The sequence below is a fragment of the Pteropus alecto genome, unplaced genomic scaffold (assembly GCF_000325575.1).
Source record: "Pteropus alecto unplaced genomic scaffold, ASM32557v1 scaffold5, whole genome shotgun sequence".
Taxonomy (NCBI): Eukaryota; Metazoa; Chordata; class Mammalia; order Chiroptera; family Pteropodidae; genus Pteropus; species Pteropus alecto.
Genome location: NW_006441953.1, coordinates 19,265,212 through 19,284,917, shown reverse-complemented (window position 1 = coordinate 19,284,917; position 19,706 = coordinate 19,265,212). Strand labels below are relative to the sequence as shown.

The 19,706-nt window shown below is 42.1% G+C and overlaps 1 protein-coding gene across 2 annotated transcripts in view; it reads right to left on the bottom strand.

The window, feature by feature from the left end:
* PPARGC1A (PPARG coactivator 1 alpha) overlaps positions 1 to 19,706 on the bottom strand; it is a 598,261-nt gene that overhangs the window by 412,994 nt on the left and 165,561 nt on the right. The window contains exon 2 of one of the 2 annotated variants that reach the window (XM_006918959.3): positions 15,846 to 15,910. The exons of the other annotated variant lie outside the window; for it this stretch is intronic. Coding sequence (XP_006919021.1) covers positions 15,846 to 15,863 — 18 coding nt within the window. The 5' untranslated portion in view covers positions 15,864 to 15,910. The remainder of the gene's footprint in view (positions 1 to 15,845; positions 15,911 to 19,706) is intronic. 2 annotated transcript variants of the gene reach the window in all.

Below are 19,706 nucleotides of genomic sequence, written 5' to 3'. Positions count from 1 at the left end.
TCTGTGCAACTCTAAACATCCAGATGTTTGGGAGAAGGGGCAGCATTTTATAAATAATACTCTGCCTTTCACAAAGAAAAGGAACAGGTGCCTGCACAATCCAAAAGAGCAGATAAAGTGGGAAATACGCATTGTTCCTTCTGCACGTGCTGGAATATTTTATTCCTGTCATCTTGCTCTGCTGTAAAGCTTTCTTCCAAGCCCCATTTTGTATAGATTAATGTTAACATTAGCCAGCATTTCCCCAGCTATTAGGGAAGCAATTTTCAGGGTATCTGTGGCACGCTACCGCCCCAACACTAAGTCCTGTTGACTCTCTCCTTAATAGCTTCAGCCCACCACTGCCGCCCTGGGAAGAGGTCTCATTAGTCCTCATCTCGACCACTGCAGAGCCCTTGCATCACATGTCCCAGCTTCCAGTCTGCGCCTCCACACCACAGCCAAGCAACTATTCTAAAATTCCAGCTGATGATCTCGAAATCCTTCTCAATGCTCCCCCCAAAGTCTCACGTTCAGAATGACGTCCAACACCTTGGCATCATCTACAGAGCTCTTGGCCAGCTGGCCACACCCAACTCCCAGCCTCACATCCTGATGCTCTCACCACTGGCACTGGCCCTGTGCTCCAGCCCATGAAAGATAACTTGCTGTGCTCTGGAATATCCCTGTAAATTGTCAGGCCTGCCTATCTGTGTAGTTGCAGATTCCCTACCTGCAACGCCAGCTTGGAAGATGCCCACTCTGATTTCACAGATGTTACCTTCTCCATAAAGCCTGCTATGGTCTCACCTGCAGAGCCCGTCGCCCCATCCTCAGTGCACTCAGAGCGTTTATCACCATGTATTCTCTCCATCCAAGTGTCTGATCTGGTCCACATCCAACCCTGACCAAGTCTGTCCATTTTACCCACTACGTAGCTCTTAAAATCCCTTCACAGCCTTGATCTTAAGATAAAGACCAAAATCGATAGCTTCGATAGCCCTGCTGACCTGATCGATCTCTGCTCTCTGGACTCCAGGCTTGTGGCCTCCATCATTCCCCGGGTCTCCATGTTTGCTTCTCTTGCTCCATCTGCCATTCCCCACATCATCACGCTAACCCCTCTGCTTCCCTTCCAATCTCGGATCTTCGTTAATTCCCACACATCCTTCACAGGTCAGAGAACACAATCTGTTTGGTGCGGAAACATTTCCTGACACCCCCCCTTTCCACCCAGTTTGAATCAGCTTTCACGGTTATATACACACAGAACCACAGCCCTTTCCCTCATTGCGCTTAAGTTAGTGCAATCTCATTATATATTTATTAAGGTGAACTTTTGATTGATGTCTTTCTCTCCTACTAGACTGCAAGCTCCATTGAGATTAGAGGTGGTGTTCTTGCTCTATTGTATGTATCCCCAGTCCCCGGCAAGGTACCCAATTCATCATAACTGCTCACAAATGTTTGTCGAATGAGTAAATGAATGATTTACACCCATGCAACATATCACCACAACCACAATTCACTTCTTGAGGACTGAAGCTGTATTTCATTCATGTTTGGGTCCTGGCACACTGAAGGTCCACAGGATGTGCCTGTCGAAGGAATATTTTGAGTGAAGAGAGAGGCAGATATCTCCACCTATAACAAGGAGAGTGAGTGGTCCAGCATTTGCGCATCTTCATTCACATAACAGCGAGCTCCCCATCTCTGGAACCTTTCAAGAGAGGACAGGTGGAACACGTCAGGAATGGTCTAGAAGTAATTCAACCAATGGACTTGATGATCTCTCATATCCTCTCTAACCCTTGTGTTCTCTGGTGCAACTAGAAAGGATTAGAAAGACAGTGCACATAAGGAAGAAAGATCTTCAGAGTATGAGTGAAATTGTAACACTCCCAGAAAGGAGAGGTTCAGGACAAATGCGAAGAGTAGGTTTTATGCGAAGGTTTTCTTAATTGCTGGCAAGTAGCAGACATGTAGCAGGCTCCGCAAAATATGCACGTGATGGGTGAAGGAGACATGTCAGAGATCGCAGTCTTCACTCCCTAGCTGATGCCTACTCATTCATTCTTAGCCTGGCTCTTATTTCTAGACTCTAGATTTAGATGCAGCTCAAAAGGGACTCAGACTTTGAAGACCCAGGCGGAAAATCGTGCTAGTCACATGGACTCATTTCGACTGTTTTCTCAGCTGTTTCCTAAGAAAACAGATTTAACATTTGTCACCTCGTTCCCAAATAAGGAAAGAGATTTCACTTTCTCCCGAAGCAAAACCACAAGGTGAATTTGGCATTTGTTGAGTGCAGAGTGGGGTTCAGATTAATGTTCTGTTGAGGGTTTCTTTGTTTTTACACGTTTTCTATAGTTTCACACTCAAGAAGCTAAATGAATGGCCCACGCCTATTCATGGGGCTTCCTCACAGGATGCTTCCGCCAGGAAACTGTTCTCTGCCATCCCCTCACCATTCCTCTGCCCGTTCTCCCAGGTTCATGGCCTTGGCCATAATTAGTCAGTTTCTGGCATATAAGAATGTCTGAGGGATGGAAGTAGAGGGGAAAAAAAGAAGGAAAAGATCAGAATGGAGCAACACATGATAAAAAGGCCTCATGGGACTGCCTTTCATTTCACTGCATATCTAAGTTGACAATCATAATATTTCATATATCAGGTCATATAATGAGATCATCGGTTTTTGAGCATGTATCACAGGACACACTTTTTATACATATAAGTTCACTGATTTTTAATTATCTAATAAGTTAAGTATTATTATCCTTATTTAATAGGTGAGGAATTGAAGGCTTAGATAAGCTAAATATCTTGCCTGAAGTCACGCCAGTAAAAAAGCGTTAGAGCCAGGATTCGAACCGGCTTTCGTCTTTGAATCCAAATCTGATAATCACATCTCAGAGGGAGTCAGTGAGATTTTCATTAACAAAGACCAGGTAAGCTGTCTGTCACACTAGATCAACCAGGGGCAAATGACTCACAAGAGAACATTTGGCAATGTCTGGGGTTATTTTTGGTTGTCACAAATGGGTAGGTGCTTCTCTCATCTAGAGAAGAGAGGCCAGCGATGCTCCATACATCCCACATTTCACAGGACAGCCCCCACAACAACAACAAAAATATAATCAGATCCAAAATATAAACAGTGCCAAAGTCAAGGAACTCTGTACTAGACGCTCCCATTAATATATAAAGGGGTTCTCTGCCATCAACATACGAACTTCTGTGTTAAAAAGGGGAACAGCTTGTAACTTCTAGACAGACAGACGATGTCAGGAATTGACCAAAGCTTTTTAACAATGGGGGAAAAAAGGGAGGAGGAGGAAAAAGAAAGGAAAGAGGAAAAAGAAAAAAGAAGGAGAAAACTAACATTAGAAACCTACACTGCAGCATTCAACAGCTGGATCACAATACATGGAAATCAGCCCAGTGACAGCACGACAGGCTGCTTTTGTGTCTTCATGAATAACGCAATGTGCTGGGTAAATGCTTTTCTCCGTTTAGAAACAGGTAGTTAATGGGAATTGAAGTGATCAAATGCTGTGTACCCCAAGGTTACTCACATCACGGGCCTGGGTGGCCTGGAGCTCATAAATAAAGCATCGGAGCGTCTTATTTTAGGCCTGGTCAGATAAGCAAAGGCTTGCATCATGTGAACAGAGCCCTCAGCGCGATATGACACTGAGCCTGCTAATTCCAGGACCTCTCGGAATGTGACATTTCGAGCACAGTACACTGAGTTCGTGCCCTATGGAAGCTCCGTGGCCCACCATGCCTTAATTTTCCATCATCTCCTTGATTCAGCTGCCACAAGAGAAGGCTGTTGCCGAGCCGGACTTTAAATTATGCCAAGCTCATTCCCTACGACGCAGAAGTTAATTTGAGGCACATTTGCAACTTATAACTCTGATTTACTCATTTGCTGGTACGAGGACCACACAGCTTGACAGCCCGCCAGCTTGCATGGCCCATTCCTTCGGAAATGCTTTGGCCCAAGTTGTGACCCAGCTTGGCAGCTCCAAAAACAGCTGCCGGACAATAGCAGAAAGTAGATTCGAATATAAGAAAAAAAAAGAAGTCTATTCTTTCCCTCAAATTTTTACATATAATTATGTAATCATATCCCTATTCAGATACTTTGACATAAATTGTGCTTAATTAAATTGTTGCTAATTTGTTGTTTTATTATTAGTTCATGGCTTGTTTGCTGATATCCACCCACAAGCCATGTGTACACACTCACATGCACACGCGCACGCACACACACACACACACGCACTCTCTCTCTCTCTTTCTCTCTCTCAGTCACGCTGGTGTTGTTGCTCTGAAAGTAATGAAAATGTTTTCTGTGAATAATTTCTCTATTTGACAGAATAAAGAAAGATTTCGAAGAGTGCTTATTCATATGGTATACAAATGCCTGGATAAACAACTCTAATATGATAATTTACTGGTGTTATTGTTTCTTTTCCCATAGACTGCCTATAATCTGATAACATAAAATAATATATTCTTTGCATGAAATAAATTCTCCCTACTATAAAAAAAAATACAGCTTTCATAATAAATATATTTCCCCGTGATCAGTATTATACTGTTTCTCATTCAGATCCTGAGATCCCAAGAGAATGTGTTCAATAAATGTTTGTAAACTTCAGCTTGGGATAAGACATATATATGGTCTGAATTTCCTACAAGATTGTATAACTAGTTAGTCATTGACTAAAAGCCACCACCAAATCACCCATGAAACCATCTTCCAGAAGAGGGGACATTTTCCTCTAACACATGTCCCCTCTCCCACGCCCCTAGACGTCACCTCAGGAGTCAACTCCTCTGCCTTTATAACTATTTCTCAAAGTGTGGGCCTCAGAACACCTGCTTGTTAGAAATTAAGATTCTAATGAGTTTGTTAGGGTGCTTGTTAGAAACGGAGATCCCTAGATGCCATTCCAAGCCACTCAGGTCTGAACCTCTGAGACCTGCTCTTCTCACAACACGTCCAAGTGACACTGGTGTTCTTCTTTGAGTCTTGAGGAATATGGAGTAAGGGAGTAGAGGAGAGAAAGCAAAATGTTCCCAGGGACAAGGGATGCAAACGAGATTGTGGCGAATGTACTTGTCAATTCACTGCATTTGAAATAAACTGATATCCCAAATTTTGTGCTGAAGATCATCAGCTGGTTAATGCCATATATCCTCTCAACCTAAAAATAAATAAATAAATAAATACATAAAATCTGGTCTTCAGAATGATAACCCTGAGGCTCAACGAAAAGAAAAAAGGCATGAAAAACAGAGATGCAAGCCTGTTTCCATGATATACTTATTTCACTACAGAATGAATTTTCAACCAAAAAGTTTGGGGGTGGAAAAAAAAAAACATTTTCCTAGATAAAACTCCACTGACTTCCTAAGCATTCTAGTTCTGAAAGGCTTTGTTATATTTTACCAGAAAATTACCTCTTTGGTTTTCTATTACAGCTTATCATCATTGTGATGACTTAATTCAGAATTCTAGAAGAGGTTCGAAATAAAAAGTAACATAATTTACCAAAAAAAAAAAAAAACAGCTCTCAGAATGATACCTGAATCCCACATGGCACACACAGGGGTAGCCAGCTCCAAATACCTTTGTAGACTTTATTCCAGGCTGTTGCCAGGACTGGCTGAGTAAGTGTATTCAGTGTGTTTACTTAGCACAGTGCGATCATTCGTTATTGGGGTATCGTGGCTGTGTTTATGTAAATGGAATCACAGGGCCTGTTTCACCCACCAAAGATCTCTACCAGCCCACAAATGAAGGGATTTGCAGCTACAGATTTGCATTCAACCATTCTCACCAACTAAAATGTAAGCACTTTAATGGTAAGAACTGTGTCTTCCGTTTGTCCCCCGTATCATCTATCATCTGGCTGGGCATATAACTACCTCCAAAAGAGACCTGTGGCATGATAAGAACCATCCCCTGAGGGTCAGCATCCAACAGGATATAGAAAGTCCACAGTCTTGGTCTGTGGCTACAGAGACCAAACAAACCATATTCTGAACCCTCTGCCTCTCACACAGGTACATTGATTTCTTCCCCAAAAGACTCAGAGGTAAGATAGCAGCCTGACCACATCTGGGGATAAAGTATATAATCTTAGACAAGCTTTTTGCGAACCCAGATCCTTTTACTTTGTAACCACAGAGAAAGAAAGTGTCCTACCCTCACCCAGGAACCATGACACCTCTGCCTGGATCCCAGCCGTATTAGAGATTTACCGTGTGGCCTTGGGCAGCTCATTTAACCTCACAGTGTCTTAATTTCTTCATCTGGAAAATGAAGATGCTACCTACATCATGGGCACAGCGGTTCAAGGTTAATGCATAAGGCTGATATTGAAGTGCAACATTGCGGGGGAATGTCTAATTCGGGGGAGGAAGTCAGGCACAGCAGTGCACTTCTGGGTGGTTCTAACATATGCGGTATTGCAAAACTGGGCCCTAAGGTCAGTAGCACATGACAAGTGCAATAAGCCATTTGCAATACACCACCTGGAGTCCTTTATTGTTATTGCCAAGTGGAATTTATAAAGCAAACAAAGCAAAGGGTCGGGAACCCTAATTTATCAAACCTATTGATACAGATCTGATATTGACAGGCAAGGGGCCACTTTTAGATTCAGATCAATAAATCCATTTCATAATACAGTACAATCTCAACACTTCGCCCTCAAATCCATCCATCTAGGTATTAGAAATCCATCCTGCTTTGCCTGCAGTCTGTCAAATGTCACCGCGGAGTGCAGAAGCCACCCTGCCAAGTCTATACCCTGAACTAAATCCCTACAGAAACTTTCCAGATATAAATAACTACTATGAACACACAGGGAAGAAAAATAGCTACAAAGTTTCACTCTTACTTTTTTTTTTCTGTTTAGCTTGTGACAAGTAAAAATCATAGAGTTACTCACTCTCCAAAAACAATCTAAAACCAGACGATTTAACCAATTCAATTTTCTAGTCACTGCAACAACTATTTTCATCTGTAAAGCAGTGTTTGGAGCAAATGTACAAGCCTGATCCTGTGCTGCTCTCACAGGCAGCCCCTGCTGGAAACTCTGACAGTGGCTCCTGTGCCGGGACTCACCATGGGCAGTGGCATTTGATGACATTCAGGGTCTCAAGCCATGAAGCAGATTCTTTATTTACAGTCAGAGAGGGAGAAGCTTTCCTTCTACGTGTGGGTTGATTGAGATCCTGGTGAATCGGTTGTGAGGAAATTCCATTTCATGGGGCTGAGGGAACCCACTCACTGTTTGCAAGGCCCGGGAGAGCAGCATAAAGAAAATAGAAAACTGAGCTTGAAAATCAGGATATCTGGACTTGAGTCATGCAGAGCCAAAAGTGCGTGGTCTCCGTTAAATCATTTAGCCTCCCTGAGCCTCGGATTCCCTATCATGGACAGATGAAGAGGGCTGTTGTGAGAATTAAATAGCATAATGCCTATCACATAGTAAGTGCTCAATAAATACTTGTTAAAAGACAATCTGAAACAAGAAATACTAAATTATTGATATCACCCCTTAACCAATGGGCAAGTTTATATATTAAATGCATACTATATGCCAAGGCATCAAATGCATACCATATGCCCGGCACTAAATGGTGGGAATAGAGAGGTAAGAAGAATGGAGTATGATGCTGGTCCTCAGGGCAAGAAAGAGGAAAGGCACAGACCTGAATACGGAGACTCTAGATACGAGACCCAGCACCACCAGAACATTAAAGATCTGCAGCCCCCACTCCCAGGCATCCCACTCCCTGCTTTGGGAGACTGTAGAATTATCCAAACATTCCTTGCCCAAGGGTAGGTGGTTACACCCTGGTTTCCTGCTACTTAGAGACTAATTCCTGTGCTCATTTGCCCAAGGAATGCAAACTCATTTTCCTATTCGCCTCAAACAGTTGTTAAGAGGGTAAATCTGCCACAAATATAAAAGCCTGAGCTTTTTTATTTTATGGATTGGTTTAGGATTATCTAAACATCCAAAGGGGCAGACACAAGTGCCATCCTGGAAAACCAAAGGTGAATTAAAACGCCATATGCAGTAGTAAACTCTTTTTCCGACTGAATTGCATTAGGCATTTGCATTCTTGGGGCCTGGCCTCTTGAAAATCTGTTGTTGCCCACCATAAAGAGAAGGAGAAGGGGAAGAGGTGGAAGAAGAGAAAAGAGAAGAAGGCAGATGGGGAAGGAGAGGGGATGGAGGAAGAGGAGCAGGAAAAGAAACTAAGAACCTGCAAAGCGGCCCAGATCTCAGTCCTGCCTCTCCCTCCGCCTTTCCGGGCCACAGACAATGCTTTACCTCTCCCAGTCGAAGTGCCAGAAATGGGAGTAAACGTGGCACGCTGCAAGGCCTTCCTTCCCCTGGCTTCTCACCCTGGGGTAAATCACTTGATTCTTCCCCAGAACTTGAAGGTTTTATTGCTGTTTTACACAACGATGATTTGGAGGCAACGGGTCTCCTGGTGTAGCTTTAATCTGTCCTTGCCCCAGAATTTCCCATGCTAAAACCGTCTGGGGACCACATACAAGATTTTTGTCATATTAGATGTCATTCCCGCTATTATTCGTTTTATACGACTCATTTAAATCAAGTTACTTTTTAAAGTTTTACTATTGTTCTGGGCAATAACATCTACAAAACCATGATTTTTACTGTGCTACTTACTTTTTCCTAAGATGCATTAACACAAATCATTATTATTAAAATAGCATAGTATAGTGGCTAGAAATGCATTCAAACCCCGGCTCTGCCACCACCAGCTCTGCAATCTTGAGCAAGTTACTTAACCTCTCTGTGCCTCAGCTTCATGGTCTGTTAAATAATAATACCTACTTCATAGGGTCACTACCAGGATTAAATTTTTTAATATTTGTAAAAATATCTGTGCCATCTAGAACCTTCTACATGAGCAACATTGGGAACCCTGAAGGCATAAAAACATATATAATCTCTTACCTCGAAATCAGCTGATCCCGTTCCTCTTCTTGGGGATATTCCACAGTGCCCCTACACACACACCTCATCCAAAAATCAAAAACAAAACCAACAGACAACACACTCATTCCTGCCCTCTTGAAAGCATACCCATTTTTGGATGCTCGTTAAACAGACATAATAGTAATTACAACCATTTATTAAGCATCTATGACTTTGCAGGCCCTATATGCCCTTTGAGCACGTCACCTCATTTAACTTTCAGCCTATGAAGAAGACCCAAGCCTAAAAAGATTAGGTGATTTTCCTGAGGTCCTACAACTAGTAAGTAGGGGAGTCGGATTTAAACCCAGTTCCCTGTGACTCCTAGACAGGTCCCATCAAACCATGAGGCTCCACCATGAAGCTCTCTTTTGAAGAACCGATCACAGCATTCAGCCAGACGTGAGCTTTCTTTCCTATTCCGTTGGACTTAGTAAACTCTATAACATAAATATTTCTCTGTCTTTTCCCCTCTATTATTCAGGATAAAGTTTTCTACTTTAAGCATTTTGGAAGAAAAATCATTCTAAAATGTCCCTGCATTTGAAAAAAAGGGTTGAATTACACAGGACTGAATTTAATTTTTTCTTTATAACTCTTCGTCTTTATTGACATACAATACTGTCATGTTTGTTCTCTATGACATCGATGTGACTTTAGGGTAATTTTTCGTGGTGTGATATGGGTGACTGTTAAAAAAATCAGACTCCTGAGCCCCTCCCAGGATCTACTGAATCAGAATCTCTGGGTTAAGGACCAGGAGTCACTCCACTGCAGACTCTGCATGGGCATTTGTCCCTGCTGACTACTCCCAGACGCAGACCGTTTAGTTCTCGCATCTCCTCTTCCTGATGTTTCTGACCTCTCCCACCCTGCAAGTTGACAGCTATCATTTCTCACTGCCAACAAACATTGCTGCATGAATTTTTCCTACTTCTTCTTTTAGACATCAATGCTCTGGTTTCCAAACCCTTTCCTTTTCGCTTTAAAATTCTTTCCTGAAAATTGATTGTTAGGCAGATGCCAATATAAAGCACATAATATCAGAGATATTCTGATAGACCAGAAATGGAAACCAGGGGGCTAGATTTCCAATGCTGGTCTCACGTCCTTTCCTCTGGCCTGTCACCGACGCTTATGGTGGATCTGAGGCCCCTCCTCAGATTTCCTAGGCTTCTACAGAGAGCATTTTCAAAACCACTGAAATAACACAACCTTCTGGCAGATCTGGCCACGGTGACAGATACCTTATTTTTTATAAACATTCAAGATTATCAGACAAGCTTTTTTTTCATGAAAGTTTATCAGTGTAGTCCAAAGCCAAGTATGTATTTCTTTTTGTTTGAAACTATAATATTAGGGCTATTTATAAATCATCAAACATATAAATAGTCCCAACATTATATTTGCAAAATCACCCCTCACCGTGCATATTCTTAACACGGAGAATGATGATCTCATTTATTAGTAATTGGACAACCAACTACTTTTGAAAAGCTCTCAGAAAAATAATGGTCAAGGGAATTTGTCTTTTCAAAAAAATCTCTTCTCTGTGAAAGAGAATGTCAGAAAACCCAGAAAAACTTCCTAACCTTCATAATTTTAGGCATCTTATGTTGGCTGTGTTCTAAATACGTTAGTATATTAATAGTCTACAAATAAGTTTCCAGCAGCAGTTTTTACATTTGAAAAGAAGTATTTAAGCAAAGTTCTCTTAATGTTCTTATTGGCTTTCTCTTCCAAAATTTATAATTTTGAGACGCAGAATTCAGAAAGTGAATTTAACATTATGTGCTCCAGCGGTAGGATGCTGTATGGAGGATACATGATTTTACTGGTACATTAGGACGAAGTTCAAAGCCACATCTATAGAGAGGAACGCAGTCACTGTGGCCACTTATCGACAATTTTTAAAGCTAGGTAAAACATGTACGCAGTATTTCTTGTACTAGTCTTCCAACTTTTCTGTAGCTTTGAAATTTTTTGAAATAAAATTTGAAAGAAGCATCTGAATGTATGTTCAAATACAGTAGTCACACGTGTGAGACCAGCATATTCAACTGGGCCTGGACCAGAGTGATAAAAGTGAGATGTCTAAGGTACGAAATTTAAGGAGGCACCTGTAGGACCCTGAGAGGGAGTGCCTCCTTAAATTTCGCACCTTCAGCACCTCACTTGCCTCACCTCCCTGTCCCCCAACATTCAACATGAACAAATTCTCTTGCTTTCTCAAACTGACTGTAGCAATTCTAAAGAAAAGAAGCTTAAAATCAATTTTATCCAATCATTCATTCACTCATTTACTCTCCAAACATATACCAAGTCCCAGCATTATGCTAAATGACTATTCAGCTAGGAACCTACTCTGTGCTCATAAACCATTTTGACTCTCAGACAAAATATTTCTAGACCAAATTCCTGTCATTCATTTACTCATCTGTGTGTTAGGTGCTGGGGGCACTATGACGACAGATCAGTCCCTTCTAAAATATCTTACTATCTGCCAGACACTGTTTTAATGCTATTGTTTTTATCATCATCATCATCATCATCATCATCATCATCATCATCACTATCACCATCATCATCATCTATTGACATGTCTATTTTCCCAATTCAATTCCCAGGGCAGGGAAGAGGTATTATTCATCTTTGTTTTCTGACACCCAGGATGGTGATAGATAAAGTGTTCAATAAATATCTCCTGAAAAGCTGAAACCATAAATCTACTTATTTGTTCTTCCTAAAAGATTTGCCACATTCAGATGAATATGAAACTTCCTCTCGGATTGCCAAATAATACTAGCTAACATTTACCAGGTTTTTATAAGCTGCCTGGTATTTTCTGAGCTCCTTCCACATGTTAACTCAATTAAGCCTTGCACCAACACTGAGATTCTCCTCTCACACACAAGCAAACAGGGGAGATGGAGTTTATTTCCCAGGGTTGCACAGCGTGTAAGAGGCCACGCCAGGGTTTGAACCTAGGAGCCCAGCTCTAGAGCCTGGCCACTGAGCGACTCCACTAAGCTATCTCAGAACTATGACCCAAACAGGCACTGCCCAGCTCCAAACAGCACTCATCTTCAGCTTGCTTTTCACCCATTATTACCTAGAAAGATCTAGAGGGCACCGGGGACACTGTTAGCAAAACGATCCTCAACTCTCCTGGCCTCGGCAGACAAGTCAGACTTTGGGGGACTTCCTGCTTAATTTCACCTTGTCTAAATATAACCAACTAAAAATAACCCAAAAGGGACATGTCTCAGAACCGCCAGAAGAGCCGCAGAAGGCTGCAGAGGACGTGAAGTGACAGAATGAGCCCGGCCTCTGCAAAAGGCCGCGATGCTTTTCAGCATCAGCAAGTTGCATATTGTGATGAGAAAACCAAGTTCCCAATTATCGAAATTCCACAGTGTATTTAATCATGCAATTATCTTATTATATTAACAAGTACTAGGGCACAGCAGCAATTGCAGAGACATCGGCCATTTGGAACTGGAGACTTTATTCTTCCCCTCAGCTGATTACTTCTCATGAGTCCATCCATTTTTCTGGGATTATGGAAATGATCCTATTTTGGAACTGCTTCATTCAGAAATCCAAAGCAAATCAGTTGCCCGGTCTTGCCACTCCAACTTTTAAATATGACCCCGCTACAGACTGAGCATACTTCAAGGGGAAGTGTCTGTAAATTCTCATCATTTTTGTTTTCATTAATCACTTTTGGCTCTTTCCTCTTTTGAAATTCAAATAAACATAGTGTAAATATAAATAAAAAAGCAGTTATGTGAATTACATATTTCCAATGATTCGAACACAAATGCATTCTTGTTCATTTGCATAATAAGGACTTATCCCAAAGGATTCATGTATCAGACTGTAAAACCCAGAGCATTTCATCAAAACATCTAAAATAGGTGTGCTATGCTATTATTATGCACTACTATTTGCCACAGTTGCCTTGGCAAATATGAAATGTAATCATGCCAAATTAAACATGCCATACATTTTCTATTCATTCTCTAACACTCTCCCTATGCTCCAAAATAGGCTATCACCCTTTCAAGTTTACAGGAACAAAAAGTGAACCAAATTTCTTGTTTCTGAAAGCATTACGAGTAATAGTTCTCGTTCGCTTAGTGCTTTTCATCGAAGAATCGCCAGGCTGTTTACACATAAAACATAATTAACCCATATAGTCAGCTACATCCCTATCCCTTTGGATCCTCCTTGCTGATAATCACTCGTAAAGAAGTCATACCTGCATTTCCTCAAGTTAAAATCACTCCAGGCTATTAGAAATGATGCTTCGTTTTCTTCAGCATGACTAAGAGGCACAACCATATGTAAGAAAACCTGGCCCCTTCACCCAAAAAAAGTAATAGTTAAGAATACAAACTCTGGACCCCAACTGCCTGGTGCTTGAATCTCAATTTGCCTTGTTATCTGTGGGATGATGGGGCAAGTCCCTTTGCTTCCTCGTGCTTCTGTTTTTGTAGTGACAAAATTGGGACAATAATAGTACCCATCCCCTAGGGTTGTCAGGCAGACCACATGAGTTAGTAACTGTAAATCACTTAGAACACAGCCTTGTCCTGTCCAGATATGACACCTGAAACCTTTCAAAGCCATTTCACAACAAGGACCTCATTAGGATCTCACCCTTTTCCTGCGAAGTACCGGAAGCGGATACTATTACCCCCATTTGAAAGGTGAAGAAGGAGAGATTCAGAGAGGCTTCTGGGATCAGGACTAGGGCCCTTGGAACCTAGCCTAGCATTCTTCCACTCTTTCTCTTTTTATCAGGAAAAAACTAGCTCAATGACCCAGAAGGATCCTTGCCTTTTGGGGGGATGGGGTAGAGTGTGAGGCGGAGGGAGTCATGTTTCAACTGAGACACAGAGGAGCATTTTGTTGCCAAGGCCTGTTTTGCATAGCAAAAGAGACCCAGATCAGCAGAAGACACATCAACAAGACTGCCTTAATCATGATTTCTGCTAACTATGAAATGAAAGTTAATTTCATGCCTTGCATTCACAGACAAAAAGGTTCAGTGCTGTTTAAATTCTCTTCAGCCCAATGACAGTTAGTAAACAGGAGGCTTCGTGTTCTAATGCTTGAAATCACCCTTCGTATCTCAATATATTATTTATGCACTCAGCTTAAAATAAACAGCAACTCCAAAGTAGGTGAGTGGTCTCATCCAGTACGAACTTCTTTTTTTCACTCTGACAGTTACTTTAAAACATCGGTAAACAACCTTAATTCACTTCCAACGAATTAGTAGGCTACTGCTGTGTCTCCAGGAGGCAAGCAGATTGTATTATTAACCAAAACAACTTTCTCCCTGTCAATCATCTGCACCTCGCAGAGGGATGTGGGCTTTGCTGTCTCATTGCTCAAACCAACCCATGGGCACACGTGACTCCAGATGATTTCTTCGAGGTCATTCTCTTCCATACATTTGATTAGCTCTCTTGACTCTGAGATGCAGAATGGGGCCTGGAGAAGGTGGAGTCTCAGTGCTGCTTGTTAGGAAAGATATAGACAAATGAGAACCTTTCCAGAGGGGTAAAGAGTTTGGAAGTCATGGCATATAAGCTCCAGTCGTGGAAGGAACTGAAGCTAACAAAGGGACCACTCTAATGGGGATCCAATCGGTGCCTCCAAATACTTGAAAGGGCATCACTTCAGAGGAGGAAAGCTTGTTCTTCGTAGGTATGGATAATAAAATTAGGATCCAAGGGTGGACTATACATGCAGGTTGGATTTGGGGTTCAACTCAAGAAACAATGCTATAACTAAAAAGTTGCCTCTTGAGGTAGCAGATCTGCCTCAAGAGGATTGTGGGCACCCATCAGATGAACCCCTCAATTGGCCAAGAAGTAGGACTGGATGACACACATAGGACCTTCCATACATAAGATCCCACAGTCCCATGAATCTCAGGGTGACTCACTAAAATGGGCATTCACAACACTTTTTACATTTTTCTGTATAGGAGTTTTTTAAAGGGTGACAACTATCCCTTAAAAAAATACCATGTGTTAAGTACTGGGCATGTTGTCAGCCAGTCTACAGTTGTCCACACAATGTCAGGGCATTGGTGGACCTAGCAAAATAAAAATATGTACCATTCAGCAGTTGCTTTGGGATTGTACAGTTTCTGCCCAGTCTCTGGCTTTGTGGCTTGCAGTCCTCAGCCAGTCCATAGACAGAAGGCTACTCCTAAGCCACCTGGGCTGTAACACAGTCAGGGAGGGTGATCTGCACTTAGCTCACCCTTCTAGTTGGCCATCTCCACCACTCAAAGTCTGGAAACACAATGCTTAGCAACGTGTCTAAGGGATGTCTCATTTAGTTTCATCATTAACAAAACATTGCTGACCTCAGTGAAACATTCAGACTCTCCCCGAAACCAACCATTTCTTTAAAACACAAACTGACTGCTCAAAACACAGAGTTAAATGCAAATCAAAAAGAAAGGTGGGGGAAGAGAAGATACCTTGCATTCGACATCCAGGGTTCATATCAACATTTTTACACAATATGCAGACATGTATTCTTCTAAATTATCTAGTAAATATCACCTGAATATTTAGTGGGAGCGGAGGCAGGGGGTCAGGCTTTTCTACACCCAACATTCCGATAAAACATTAGAGAGTTCAGAAATATTAAATTCCTCAAAGGAAGTCAGATCACTGATATTTGGCTGTGAAACTTGGTGTTATTGATTTCCTAATACAGCAAGAACAGACATCTGATATTTGCACTTTGGAGTAACAAAACATAACATGACAATAACGTTATACTTACAAAGTACCCTTCATCCATGGGGCTCCAATTCTACCAATATTAGTTCACTGATTTTCGCAAAACACCTGAAAGGCAGAGGGTAAGTTTGTGTTACCCCCACTTTGCAGATGGGGATATTGAAATGCAACAGGCGAATAAGTTATTGGTCCATTATAGTGAGAGAATTTAGTAACGGGAGGACAATTGAAACTTTCATCTTTCCCATCACAGTGCAATTTAACCACCCATCTTTTCCTCGGGGACTGATATTTCCCACGTAATTTCTACCACAGTCTCAACATATTAAATAAATGCATTTTATCCAGAGTAAGACAGTGCTAAATGTAATCCCTTGTTTGAATGAGCCCAGACACCAGTAATTCTTCAATGCCAAATAAAAGGTTGGAAATACTTCCCACATCCAGTTTAAACACGAAGGAAAAATTAGATTGACAAGTACAGCCATCCAACTCAAATTTGGCCTGAAAATAATGTTACTACTGTTCAGTTTGTTATATACTTATGTTCACATGTCAGCATATGGACTTGCCTTTAAAAATTATTCCAAGGAAGTCAGAATGCTTCAGAAGTAATCTCGCGAACGACATTTTTAGAAGGGTGTATTTTTAACAAACCTTTCTAGGACACCCCATCCTTTCTACCACTCTCAGGCCATTGATTTATGTATTGACCAAACAATATTCTTACTACGTGTACGTTTTGCACTCCACGTGGCTTTTTGGAGGATGCAAAAACGTGCATGACACGTCCTAGCATCATGAAATTTGTCATCCTATGGTTTGATGATTTGGGTACTGTGACAACCATTTTAATCTAAAAGTCTCCAGAAGGATCTGATGGTTTCTGGATTCTTGGTGAGTCCCAGACACCAACCCAGAAGGAATGCTCCTTTCCAAAATATCCTCGAAAAAGATGAGTTTGGGCTGTGTTTATGAGCCATACTATTCAGGATTACAGAGATGCTGAAAGATGGGTCTCCTTAAAAAATATCTGGTCCAGAAACTTCCCAAAACCCATGATTTGAGGGTCATGATCTCCCACTGACTTCACCTCTGCAGCCACACTGACCTCTTGGCTCGTCCTCAAACACCAAGCACATTCCCACCTCGGGCCTTTGTCCTTCCCACCATTCCCTTTGCTTGGGACAATCTTACCGAAGATATTTCCATGGTCTCTGCTCATCTACCTCCTCTGTGAGGTCTCCCCTGAGCACCAATCTAAAACAGCTCATCACGCTCTGTCTCTTACAGCTCTTCCTCTTTCTTCATCAGACTCACCGCAACCTAACACTACAGGGTCCATCTCTTGTTTTCCTACACCTCCCCCAAGCAGGACATAAGCTCCATCAGAGCAGGAACTTTTTTGGTCACTACTAAATCCCAGAGTCAAGGCACTCCATAAATATCGGCTGCACAAATGAATCGCAGCGCAGCCCTGGGCGTTCGGCCCTCCTCTTGCATCTCCTTTCATTCTCACTGGGATGCTCTAATGATGCCTAATACATGAAATTCAATACCAGATCGTTATATACGTTTCCACCCAAAGTGGTGGCGCGGGGGGGGATCTCCACAAATACTCAGTACCATGTTTCTGAAAATATAATAAACACCGGTTTTTACCATTTCCCTTCTTTTGAATGCTGGAGCACTGGGCGAAGAGTCACCTAACCTCACTCTGTGTCCAGCTCTACTGCGAGCTGCTCTGGGGCCCTGTTCTCTCCATCCTCCAGAGCTTTTGTTTCCAAATATGGAAGCTTAAAAAGCGTATTTCCAAGGTTTCTTCTGGTTCAGAAACTATGGAGATCAACGTACAGGTGATAAGCCAAATTATACTCATATATTTACAACTTCTGATTTAGTAGCACTTTCTAAGTCTAAGCTTATCTCAGAGGTAGCCAGGTCATTTCGTACTAACCAAGTACAGTCCCAGAGGGAAGGGTTTGACTATCTAACCATATCTACAAGCGTGCCGATTTTGGACCAACACCGTAGATAACTTGTTCCCTCTACTATCACACCACCAGTGTATGACAGACATGCAAAGAAGGATGCTGCATCAACTGTCTCTGGCATCTTGCATCACAGACACTTCCCTGGAGTCTCTAAACAGCTTTCCTGTTTACCTGTACGTTAATAAAATTCGCACCTTTGCCAGTCAGAATTCTTTTCCCTAAGCATCCGAACATCCAAAGAGATTTAGAAGCCATGAACATTCACAAGTAACGGAACAATCAACATGGGAATCGCTAATGGGACTGGACAGAATCCAAAAGCAGATATTAGGATAAGAGTGAGCCCCTGACATAGGTTATAGTGTTAATTCTGGAGGGCAGACTCGTGGTATGTTTTCAATAGCCTTGTGGGGCTGCTGTCACAGTCACATAGGCCTCTCCCATATATGACTCCTAGCCCTCTACCATACTTTTTTTTAAACTGCTATCGAAAAGAAGGCATTTTTGCATCGTTATAACACAACCTCTAGCATTAATGGTACATATTGAATTCAAGTTTATTTTTGAATTGTCTACTTGACAAAAATGTTAAAATGTCATTTTTTCCCATTTTGGGTCTCTAGACTATCTTCACCCGTTAGCTCCTGTAGCTAGAGGCCACAAATATAATAGCTATGAATTTCCACCTTGACGCTTCCCCAATAACTTTTACCACTCAGTTGCGTACACTCAGGTTCATACATCCCTCGAACATAGAAAGACAGGTACGAGCTCTATGCTTGCCTCCTTGTCAGTTTTCCTGACCTGTTTTCGTAAATATCCCTCCAAAATCAACCCCCTCCCCCAATCCAACCACCATTTTTCACCCTACTGAGGAAGTCTCAGAGTCGCAGAGAATGTAGAGCATGTTTCTCTTGTTGCTATTCCTGCCTTGCTTTTCCTAGACCCATCTGAAATGCCAATGCCCGGCAAAGCTGTCTGTACCTCCCTGGGGCCATGTTCCCGAATCCCTGCCCTGACTCCCCTCCTCCCTCGGCCAATGTGTAAGTGGCTCAACCTTTACAGCCCAGACCTCCCCACACCAGCCCGTGCCTCTCGGTCTTCAGCGCCCCTCCCAGCCCCTCTCCTGGCTCATCTGGACTCTTTCACAACCAAGAAAGACGCTCACCTCTGATCAGAGGACACCTTCACTCATATTGGGACTGTGGGCCCCAAGCGGGCAGAAAACCTGGTTTTTCTCCATTTTTTTACTTAGGATATAATTAACCACAGTCTGTTATGATGCCTTTATTCTGTGTGGCCTAAGGAAATGATTTGTTCCAAGGTAGGGCTTTTAAATTTTTTCATCTACTTTATTATTAGGTACAAGTATGTGATTGGATAAACACCACTCATTCCAATGATATTTTTCTGGTTATTCTATTTCATTCATGCTCCATTCCATTCCTTTCTCCTTCTACGTTGCTATTTCTGGCTATCAAAGTGTTCATTTCTTCTTAACAATCTAGCTTTGTTTCTCCCTTTACACCTATCTTCAATACATACCTATGATGAAAGCACATCTCTATTTAAACCTGTGGTTTATTTCCTGAATACAATCAGCCACTGATACATAACTTGCCACCGCCGAGCTGTGTGTGCTAAAAGCTCGTTTTGACAAAGATTTTATACACCAGAATCCACACTAAAGGGAAGTTATCGACAGACCTATACTTAAGAATCCCTGACTTTATCTCTGTGGCAAGCAGCTTCATGTTCCCAGACCAGCCCCAAAGCAGAGAGACTCAAGCCTCCAAGATGCTCCACAGCACACACATCTCAATCGTCGCATCTCCCCTGGCACCCTCCCCACCCTAAGCAGCGGCAGTGGAGATTAAAGTGCTTCTGGGGCTGTGGTAATCCAATCAGGG